Genomic DNA, 12,052 nt, shown 5'->3' with positions numbered 1-12,052 from the left:
ATAAATGGAGCCGTTTTTCATGGACTCCATGGAAAAACAGCTCCAATTACGTCCGTAATGGACGCAGCGAAAGACGCCTGCACATGCCATTATGTCTGAAATTACGGTGCTGTTTTCTCCTGAAAACAGCACCGTAATTTCAGCCGTAACTGACGCTGCGTGTGAACATACCCTTTGTTGTAAACAGTACCCAGCCCTCATAACTGCTTTTGGAGTTTATATATTGAAAATGACAATCTTTGCTGTTTTCTCATGACTAAAAATTGGTTCTGATTCAATGATGGATGACGGGAAGGTTTTTCCCTGTAGGGTCTAATTAATTGACAACACGGACTACAGGATCCAGTTTCTTTCACAGATGCCATGTTTAATAGTAAAAAAAAAAACAAGTAACTCTGAAAACTTTACTTGATTTTGGTTTTGTTCAGAAAGCAGTAAATGAAACGGGAGCCGGGTCGGCGTCCTGCTGTGATATTGCACATCTGAGGGTCCCCCTTGTTATACAGTCTTGACGTGAGGCGCAGACCAGCCACCTCCAATCATTAGGTAGTGTACGGTGACATCACACACAGGCGTTCCCCACAGTGAATAAAATAAGTTTTACAGTATATAAATAGCTCCTATTATCACAAGTTATTCCAGAACTTTGGTTGAAAGTCCTGAACGTTGACAATTCGTAAAAATCAGTCTTAAGAAGTTGTTGACCCCAGCAAGATCCTCTCTGTACGGCGCAGGATCTCCAAGTATGAAGCACCAATGTAGGTATGAAGACTAGGCCGCGTCTCTGGCTTTAGATTTCCGCCATCTTACTGGTGGCATCAGGAGACCGCAACAGTGTTTGAGGTTCTGGGTTTAGGAAGAAATGTCGCCAAGGCTACTCGCGCTTCTCCTGCTGTCTGCCCTGCACTTGACTGGTAGTGTCAACCTTCTGCGTTCAATCACATAAATAATTTTCCTTCCGGAGAGCAGATCCTGCTCCTCCTACTTCATGTCACGTTCCTCTTCATTCATGTAAATCCAGCGTTTACATCCATTATAGGCCGCGCAGCTTAGTGTCGCCAGACTTAGTCCTTTTCCACTGTCCACTTGATCATAGTCTCTGGTGATCGGTATAAGAAGATAAGCTTGGCGTACAGCTCTTCTTCCAGCTCCAGCTCTCCACGTTCCCGGACCACGTAGATGTCCTGACAAAGCTTAAGAATCTTATCTACGCAAGGCAGCTCCTCAAACATGATGGAATGGGAGATCTCGCTGAAGAAACCGCGCACAAACTTGCCAATGACCAGGACGATTGAAACGTACAGACCCATGATCCTGCGGGAGACAAAAGATGAGCAGGTTATTAAGGGTTTAAGTTCTAGAAGAAATATAAGGGTATGTTCACACGCAAACTCAAAAACGTCTGAAAATACGGAGCTGTTTTCAAGGGAAAACAGCTCCTGATTTTCAGACGTTTTTTGAGCAACTCACATTTTTCGCAGCGTTTTTTTTTGGGCATTTTTGGAGCTGTCTTCAATAGTCTGAGAAAACTGCTCCAAAAACATCCTGCACTTCTTTTGACGACCCGTCATTTTACTCGTCGTATTTTGACAGCGACACGTAAAATGACAGCTCGTCTGCACAGAACATCGTAAGACCCATTGCAGGCAATGGGCAGATGTTTGCCGACGTATTGGAGCCGTCTTTTCAGGCGTAAAACTCCTCCATTACGTCTGAAAAGAGGTCGTGTGAACCCAGCCTAACCGGATTGAAAGAATCCGTCCACAATATGCAAAATCAAGAGCAGACGACATCACAACTCCTGACTGGCAAGATGCTGTGGATGATTTTGTATATTGTACAAAATTTATCAACGGAGTAAACAGATGTGCACACGACCTCTTTTCAGACGTAATGGAGGCGTTTTACGCCTGAGAAGACGGCTCCAATACGTCGGCAAACATCTGCCCATTACTTGCAATGGGTCTTACGATGTTCTGTGCAGACGAGCTGTCATTTTACACGTCGCTGTCAAATTACGGCGCGTCAAATGACGGCTCGTCAAAAGAAGTGCAGGACACTTCTTGGGACGTTTTTGGAGCCGTTTTCTCAGACTCTATTGAAAACGGCTCCAAAAACGGGCGTAAAAAACGTCTGAAAATCAGAGGCTGTTTTCCCTTGAAAACAGCTCCATATTTTCAGATGTATTTTGTTAATTATGTGAACATAGCCTTAGGCTGGGTTCCCACGACCTATTTTCAGACGTAAACGAGGCGTATTATGCCTCGTTGTACGCCTGAAAATAGGGCTACAATACGTCGGCAAACATCTGCCCATTCATTTGAATGGGTTTGCCGACGTACTGTGCAGACGACCTGTCATTTACACGTCGTCGTTTGACAGCTGTCAAACGACGACGCGTAAATGGACTGCCTCGGCAAAGAAGTGCAGGGCACTTATATACATTATATGCGGGACACTTATATACATTATATGCGGGACACTTCTATACATTATATGCGGGACACTTATATACATTATATGCGGGACACTTATATACATTATATGCGGGACACTTATATACATTATATGCGGGACACTTATATACATTATATGCGGGACACTTATATACATTATGTGCGGGACACTTATATACATTATATGCGGGACACTTATATACATTATATGCGGGACACTTATATACATTATATGCGGGACACTTATATACATTATACGCGGGACACTTATATACATTATACGCGGGACACATATACATTATATGCGGGACACTTATATACAAGTGTCCCGCATATAATGTATATAAGTGTCCTGCATATAATGTATATAAGTTTCCTGCATATAATGTATATATTATATGCAGGACACTTATATACATTATATGCAGGACACTTATATACATTATATGCGGGACACTTCTTTGCCACGTAATTTGAGCTGTTCTTCATTGAACTCAATGAAGAGCAGCTCAAGATTTACGAGCGTTCCAGACGGCTCACAAAATGCGAGGAGGAGCATTTACGTGTGAAACGAGGCAGCTGTTAACAGTCTGTCTTTTCACACGTAAATGCCTCATCGTGTGAACATACCCTTACTCAAAAACGCTTGACAATACAGAGCGGTTTCCAAGGGAAAACATCTCCTGGTTTTCAGCAGTTTTTTTTCTAGAGTCAAAGAAAAACAGCTCAAGAAGTGACATGCACTATTTCGCAGACTTTTTTTTTTTTGAACAACGCGGCTGTTCTTCCAAATGGCCGCATAAAAAAATGCTCCGTCTGCTTCTGATTTTTCAGCCGTTTACGGACCAAAAAACAGCTGAAAATAAGCCGTGTGAACATACCCTTATGTTTCTATAAGAACATCTTTACATGCTCTTGGTAGGAGGGTCTGTCCTAGTGATGGGGAATGCAGGTTGATTTAATTAACGCTTTAGACCACTTTTCACATGGCAGTTGTAAGCCAAAACTAGGACGAAAAAGAATAGAAGACGGGCAAATCTTTGTGTTTTGTTTCAGCTTACAAATACGGCCGTATGAAAGCAGCCATTGGATGGGGCTGCATTCAGACTTTTATAAGAGACTTAAAAAACAAAACAAAAAAAGCAGCTCTCAAATCAGTTTATGCAGTAAGCAATTAAATCTCTACAACATTTGCTCCAGTCCATGCAAGCGACCGTAAAAATTGGCTAATTGCAGACCGCAATTACGGACCTATTCAGTTCCATTGGCCGCAGCCGCCTTTCCGTATTGTTACGGATGGGTGTCCGTGCCGTAGAAATGTTCAGACAGTTATGAAACGTGTCCCCTTTTTTTTGCGTTTTACGGGCTGTTCTCCCATACTTTGTATGGGAGCATGGCCAAAAAATGCGGACGGCTAGCCGTGCCCGCAATTGATTGTAGGCATGGCCGTGTGCATGGGGCTAATAGCTACTTTTTTTTTCCCCCACAATAGAGTAACAAAAATAGATTGGAAATCTCTACACTGTAGAAATAAATCTTGGGTAAATGACGCAAATTAAAGACGCGAAAAAAGTGGCGAAATTGCTGTTTTTTTTTTCTATTACGCCCCAGAAACAAGTTAATAAAGGTTAATAAATTATACGTACCCCAAAATGGTGCATGGGGGGGGGGGGCATTGCCAGGCCCAAGCGGAATTATAGAAATACAAATATTAATGAGACTGAACAATCAGATATCTATCGTGTTGCGCACACTTTAACCCCTTCCCGCTCCTTGACGTACTATTACGTCATGGCAGCTGTATCGTTCGCGCTCCATGCCGTAATAGTACGTCTCGGGAGTAACGGCCGTTTCGGCCGTCCTCCCGACACATACAGGAGCTGTGACGCTGCTGTCTTGTTCAGCAGCTGTCACAGCTCCTACAGCGGGGACCGATCGCTGTGTCCCCGCTGATTAACCCCTTAAAAGCCGCGTTCTATAGAGATCGCGGCTTTTTAGGGGTTAAGCTGCCATCGCCGGCCTGCTACGCGATAGCGGCCGGCGATGGTGACTATGGCAACCGGACACCAAACAATGGCGTCCGGCTATGCCATAGACGGAAGCCTAGTGGGTCCTGACAACGTCAGGACCCACTATGCTTGCTGTCAGTGAGTAGCTGACAGTTCTAATACACTGCACTACGCATGTAGTGCAGTGTATTAGAATAGCGATCAGGGCCTCCTGCCCTCATGTCCCCTAGTGGGACAAAGTAATAAAGTAAAAAAAAAGTTAAAAAAAGATGTGTAAAAATAAGAAAATAAAAGTTTTAAAAGTAATAAAAGTAAAAGTCCCACTTTTTCCCTTATCAGGCCTTTATTATTAATAAAAATATATAAACAAACAAATAAACTATACATAATTGGTATCGCCGCGTCCGTAACGGCCTGAACTACAAAATTATTTTGTTATTTATCCCGCACGGTGAACGCCGTAAAAAAAAAAATTAATAAACCGTACCACAATCACAATTGTTTGGTCACTTCACCTCCCAAAAAATGGAATAAAAAGAGATCAAAAAGTCGCATGTACCTAAAAATGGTACTGATGGAAAATACAGTTCGTTACGCAAAAAATAAGTCCTCGCACGGCTTTATTGATTGAAAAATAAAAACAGTTCTGGCTCTTAGAATAAGGTAACACAAAAAGTGAATGATTGTTTACAAAACGTATTTTATTGTGCAAACGCCATAAGACATAAAAAAAAACTATAAACATCTGGTATCGCCGTAATCGTATCGCCCCGCAGAATAAAGTGAATATGTCATTTATAGCGCACGGTGAACGCTATAAAAAAAAAAGTATACAAAAACAATAGTAGAATTGCTGTTTATTAGTCACCACGCCACCTAAAAATGGAATAAAAACTGATCAAAAAGCCGCATGCACCCCATGAAAACTACAATGGATTCCTCAAGGGGTCTAGTTTCCAAATTGGGGTCACTTTTGGGGGGTTTCCAATGTTTTGGCACCACAAGACCTCTTCAAACCGGACATGGTGCCTAATAAAAAAGAGGGCTCAAAATCCGCTAGGTGCTCCTTTGCTTCGGAGGCCGGTGCTTCAGTCCATTACCGCCCGAGGGCAACATGTGGGATATTTCTCTAAACTGCAGAATCTGGGCAATAAGTATTGAGTTGCGTTTCTCTGATAAATCCTTTTGTGTTATAAAAAAAATGGTATAAAAAGAGTAAATGTCACCTCTACTTTGCTCTAAATTTCTGTGAAACACCTAAAGGGTTCATAAACTTTCTAAATGCTGTTGTGAATACTTTGAGGTGTCTAGTTTCTAAAATGGGGTGTTTGATAGGGGTTTCTAATATATGGGCCCCTCAAAGCAACTTCAGAAATGAACTGGAACCTAAAAAAATAAATAAATGAGGCAATACTTCGCTTCTTACATTATACTGATAATGAGCCGTGCCCACCCCGAGATGACCCCAGTTTTGACCGTTTGTATAAACGGAGACCCCTATTAGACCGTTCCAGTGCCCGGTTTTCCCAAGCATACACCCCCGAGAAGTGTTTTTCTATTGATGAGTCCCTGGTACATTTTAAAGGGAGGGTTCAATTCCGCCAGTACCTGCCAGGTAAGAGGGCAAGGTATGGCGTGAAGATGTATAAGCTGCGAGAGTGCATCAGGGTATACCTACAGATTTAGGATATATGAAGGAAAGGCCACCCCCAAACCAGACTGCATCCTGGACTACAATAGATACATGGGAGGGGGGGGGACTTGTCAAATCAAGTCCTGAAGCCCTACAGCGCCATGCGGTGAGGTATAAGAAGCTGGCCGGGCACATCATACAGATGGCTTTGTACAATGCGTATGTGCTACGTCGATGTGCAGGCCAGAGGGGAACTTTCCTGGAATTTCAAGATCTAATCTTTAGGGTCCAGGAAGGGGGGGCGCATCGTACCAGGGCAACACTTTCCAGGAGAAGGTCCCCAAACCGGTGGAAAGGGAAAGAGTCAAAAGAGGTGCAGAGTCTGCTATAAGAGGGGGATAAGGAAGAACACAATATACCAATGTGACACGTGTCCCGAAAAACCAGGGCTCTGTATAAAAGATTGTTTTAAAATGTATCATACATCCCTTGATTTTCAATTTACCCTGATGCACTCCGCACAGCTTACCCCCCTCATCTTTCCCTTCTGAGCCCTGCCGTATGCCCAGGCAGCTGATAACAGCCACATGTCGGGTATTGTCGTACCCAGGAGAACCCACATTACAATTTAAGGGGTGTATATCTCCGGTGGCGCATGCTGGGCACACTATATTGGACACTGAAATGGCATATACATATATAAAATTGCAAATCTCACACTGCACCATCTGCTGCGCATTATCTTTTACACAGTACCTGTGGGGTCAAAATGCTCACTACACCTCTAGATGAATGTCTTAAGGGGTGTAGTTTTTAAAATGGGGTCACTTCTCGGGGGTTTCAACTGTACTGGTACCTCAGGGGCTTCTGCACACATGACTTAGCACCAGAAAAGCTCCAGTAGGCCAAATGGTGGTCCTTTCCTTCTGAGCCCTCCCATGGGCCCAAAGGGCAGTTTATCACCACAAATGGGGTATTGCCGCACTAAGGACAAATTGGGCAACAAAATGGGGTATGTTGTTCCCTGTGAAAATAAGAAATTTTGATCAAAAATGACATCTTATTGGAAAAAATATAATTTTTTTCATTTCACAGCCCAATTCAAATAGGTGCTGTGAAAAACCTGTGCGGTCAAAATGATAACAAAAACCATAAATGAATTCCTTGAGGGGTGTAGTTTCCAAAATGGGGTCACTTCTGGTGGGTTTCCATTGCTTTGATACCTCTGGGGCTCTGCAAATGCAACATGGCACCCGAAAACCAATCCAGCAAAATCTGGACTCCAACAAACACATAGCGCTCCTTTCCGTCTGAGCCCTCCCATGGGCCCAAACGGCAGTTTATCACCACAAATGGGGTATTGCCGCACTAAGGACAAATTGGGCAACAAAATGGGGTATGTTGTTCCCTGTGAAAATAAGAAATTTTGATCAAAAATGACATCTTATTGGAAAAAATATAATTTTTTTCATTTCACAGCCCAATTCAAATAGGTGCTGTGAAAAACCTGTGCGGTCAAAATGATAACAAAAACCATAAATGAATTCCTTGAGGGGTGTAGTTTCCAAAATGGGGTCACTTCTGGTGGGTTTCCATTGCTTTGATACCTCTGGGGCTCTGCAAATGCAACATGGCACCCGAAAACCAATCCAGCAAAATCTGGACTCCAACAAACACATAGCGCTCCTTTCCTTCTGAGCCCTCCCATGGGCCCAAACGGCAGTTTATCACCACAAATGGGGTATTGCCGCACTAAGGACAAATTGGGCAACAAAATGGGGTATGTTCCCTGTGAAAATAAGAAAATTTGATCAAAAATGACATTTTATTGGAAAAAGTATCATTTTTTTCATTTCACAGCCCAATTCAAATAGGTGCTGTGAAAAAACTGTGCGGTCAAAATGATAACAAAAACCATAAATGAATTCCTTGAGGGGTGTAATTTCCAAAATGGGGTCACTTCTGGTGGGTTTCCATTGTTTTGATACCTCAACGCCTCTTCAAACCTGGCATGCTGCCTAAAATATATTCTAATAAAAAAGAGGCCTCAAAATGCACTAGGTGCTTCTTTGCTTCTAGGGCTTGTGTTTTAGTCCACGAGCGCAGTAGGGCCACATGTGGGACATTTCTAAAAACTGCAGAATCTGGACAATACATATTTAGTAGTGTTTCTCTGGTAAAACCTTCTCTGTTACTAAAAAAAAATTGAATAAAATTGAAATTCAGCAGAAAAAATGAAATTTGCAAATTTAATTTCCACTTTGCTTTAATTCCTGTGAAATGCCTGAAGGGTTAAAAAACTTTCTATATGCTGTTTTGAATACTTTGAGGGGTCTAGTTTTTAAAATGGGGTGTTTTATGGGGGTTTCTAACACATAGTCCCCTCAAATCCACTTCAGAACTGAACTGGCACCTTCAAAAAAAGGCTTTTGAAATTTTCTTAAGAATATGAGAAATTGCTGTTTATGTTCTAAGCCTTGTAACGTCCAAGAAAAATAAAAGAATGTTCAAAAAACGATGCCAATCAAAAGTAGACATATGGGAAATGTGAACTAGTAACTATTTTGGGTGGTATAACCGTCTGTTTTTCAAGCAGATGCATTTAAATTCTGAAAAATGCTATTTTTTGTAAATTTTCTCTAAATTTTGCAATTTTTCACAAATAAAGACTGAATATATCGACCAAATTTTACCACGAACATGAAGCCCAAAGTGTCACGAGAAAACAATCTCAGAATCGCTTGGATAGGTTTAAGCATTCCGACGTTATTACCACATAAAGTGAAATATGTCAGATTTGAAAAATGGGCTCTGAGCCTTAAGGCCCAAACTAGGCTGCGTCCTTAAGGGGTTAAAAAAGGTTGGAGCAAGCTAAAGGGGGTTTTACACTGGGCGATTATCGTGCAGACAAGCGTTAATGTAATGGTCATTGCCGATAATTGTCCTGGGGAACGATCAGCAGATGAACGAGCAAACGCTGGATCATCTGCTGGTCGTATCATTTAAAAAGTAAAATATTATCGTTGTCGGCAGCGCATCTTGGTGTGTAAACAGGGAGACGCGCTGCCGACAGGATAACGTATGGAGACGAGTGATCGGAGTAACGAGCGCTCGTCCCCATCCATAGCTCTGTGTGACCGGAGCAAACTAGCGCCAATCCACGATGTCTCGTGGATCGGCGCTCGCTTTATCGGCCGGTGTAATAGGGCCTTTAGTTCAGAGTTGTTCTAAAAAAAACACTTTTAAAACTAGTAGGACCTAAAAAAAAAATACATAACCGCTTATAACAACTTAATGAATCCACAAAGTCATTCCAATAGTCTTGATAGTGTCCTCCTCCTATATTACAGGTGTAGCAGAGGTCAGTGAAATGCTGGGCTCAGTAGTTCTACAGAGGTCTCCAGCTTAATCTGATGTAATCATAAGCCTACTAAGGAGACACACCGTAGCACCGCTGGTACTTTGCAAAAAACACCAGGTTTATTGGGCAACCCGGGAGAAGGGGATACGGCGAAACCCCGGGTCAGGCTGACTTGGCGTGCCATATTTTTATATGCGGATTTGAAAAGTTTAAGTACAATAAACCTGGTGTTTTTTGCAAAATCCTGGCGGGGCTGCTCTGTGTGGTCTCCTGCTTAGTAGGCTTATGGTTACAGCAGATTGAGTTGGAGACATCTGTAGAACTACTGAGTCCAGCATTTCACCGACATCTGCTACACCAGTAATACCCCAAGTGCAATTAGTTCATATCTGTGCAAGAGAAATGGACACTCTCCATACTGGACGAATTAAGAACTGGGCCCCGTACACATGAGCACGTTTGGGGTCCATACTAAACAGATCCCAAGTAATCATTGTGTTGCTGAGCAGCAATGGGGCTATACATGGAGCATCTTCTAGAGGAAAATAGATTTGTGAAATTTAATTTCCATCATAACGAAGGGGCTGCCATACGGTTCAGGCTTGTGCTCCAAATTACAAGCCAAAATGCCTTCTACTGAGTCGCATGAGGTCCGCGTGCCATCCGATGGAGGATACCAGTACTCTTTCCATCTGATTCCCTATGAAGTCTAAAGGTATATGTAATGTAGGTACAATAAGGGCCCATACACTTGCATGGTGCTATATTACAGCTCTGTACATGTCAGCGGTTGTGCGGAGTAATAATACAGCCGTGGCGTCCTTACACTGACGGGACAGGTCCTCTAGAGCAGTGTCCCCAGGTCACCCCACAGGTAAGGATTTCCTTAGTATACAGCACAGGATCTCTCTATCTGCCAGCGAGAACACCTGTGGTAATCCTGACCTGTTGGAGGTGCGGGGACAGGAGTTGTGAAACACTCTGCTGTGACTAATAGACGGGGCATAGAAACTACCCCCAATATTATGACCAGGACAGCCCTAAACCGGTGATACCCCTGCAGTGTAGGACAGTCTGCATGTTCTTGTATCTCATTGCACTTACCCATATCCAGCAAGAAAACCCAGGCTGGGGGGGCTGACTTTGTCATTAAATATAACCATTTGCAGGATGTTGCACTCTTTCTTGCAGCCTTCCAGGTTGATCACCCACCACTCCACAAAGCTGCTGCTGGAGTTACTGTCACTTATTCGTTGACGATTCAAATGCACCGTAACGTTGCGGTAACTCTCCTCCTCATCTGAGAGGGAAAAGGGAACCAGATTTACACATTGGAAAATACGCTGGAAAATGAGGTTAATAAAAGTAGTATTTATCAAGTCTCCCTTAAAAGGTCTTTGGTAAGGCATCACGCACACAGCCGTGCCTGGAATTACGGCCTACGATTGCGGGCACGGACGGCTGCCGACGCCCGCATTTTCGTGCCGTGCTCCCATTCAAAGTATGGGATCACGGCCCGTAAAATCCGCAAAGTAGAACATGCTCCATAATTCCCGGCGCGGACACCTTTCCATAGCGATACGGAAAGGAATCAGTGGCCAATAGAATCGGGCAGGTCCGTAATTGCTGAATTTTTTTTACGGTTGTGTGCATGGGGCCTAAATGAGAGAGGGATTCTGATTGGTTGCTTTGGGGGAAATTCATCAAAAGTAAGGGTGAAGTAGTTGCCCAAAGTCTGTAGTCTAATACACAAAGCCGTGTGAACGGGTTTCTGTGCCACCGATCATGCAAAAAAACGGCACCAACAATTCATATTTGATTTAACCGAGAAACTAAAACTAGAGTGCGCTTAGACTGATTGCAACCTAAAGGGGTTATTCCCATCTCGTAAAGCAATGGCAGATCGAATATTTCATCACTTTATGATTGGTGATTTAGGGCTGTGGCCCCTTTACTGGGTTTCCCTGCACATTGGCCCCCTGGTAAATCTGTAGCACTGCCCCATTTCATTGAGGAGGGCTGGCTACACAGCTGGGTAAAGTCAGCACTGTGGTCCCTTCATTCTTAGGATTGGTGGGGGTCCCAGAGGTCAGACCTACACCAAACCAAGTGATGGCATATTGCTAGGGTACGCCATCACTTTATAAGATGAAAATAACACTTTAAAGGGGTTGAACAGTCAGACAATGGGCAGACCTCGACAAGCTTTTAAAAAGTGCATGTTTTTAGTTACTATATTTATACAATTATCTATTTAAGTAAAAGGCCCAGTTCAGAGTTTTTTGGCGCTGATGTGACGCAGAAAACGCATCTGAATCAGCGCCAAAAAATGGCCGAAATCACTTCCCATTGATTTCAATAGGAGGCAGAGGTTTTTTTGGTTTTGTTTTCCGGGGTGGCTTTGAGCCGCTCGTGGGGAAAAAAAAAATGGGATGTTCTTTCTGGTCACGGCTCCGCCTCTGACCTCCCATTGAAATCAATGGGAGGCAGAAACACCTTTTTTTTCCTCCCGCGAAAAACGTGTCAAAATCTGCCTCAAAACATACCATTAGGCCTAGTTCACATGGAATCCTCATTATATAGTTCTACAACT

The 12,052-nt window shown here is 43.1% G+C and overlaps 1 protein-coding gene across 1 annotated transcript in view; it reads right to left on the bottom strand.

The window, feature by feature from the left end:
• Nucleotides 1-346: 346 nt before the first annotated feature.
• PIEZO1 (piezo type mechanosensitive ion channel component 1 (Er blood group)) overlaps nt 347-12,052 on the bottom strand; it is a 160,124-nt gene continuing 148,418 nt past the window's right edge. The window contains exons 50-51 of the mRNA XM_075838615.1: nt 10,564-10,759; nt 347-1,314 (exon numbers count right to left, since the gene is read on the bottom strand). Of these exons, the coding sequence (XP_075694730.1) occupies nt 1,065-1,314; nt 10,564-10,759 (446 nt within the window). The 3' untranslated portion in view covers nt 347-1,064. The remainder of the gene's footprint in view (nt 1,315-10,563; nt 10,760-12,052) is intronic.

This window comes from Rhinoderma darwinii, chromosome 9 (genome assembly GCF_050947455.1).
Source record: "Rhinoderma darwinii isolate aRhiDar2 chromosome 9, aRhiDar2.hap1, whole genome shotgun sequence".
NCBI classification, from domain to species: domain Eukaryota; kingdom Metazoa; phylum Chordata; class Amphibia; order Anura; family Rhinodermatidae; genus Rhinoderma; species Rhinoderma darwinii.
Note: the sequence above shows the minus strand (reverse complement) of the source record. Positions and strands in the feature narration are given on the sequence as shown.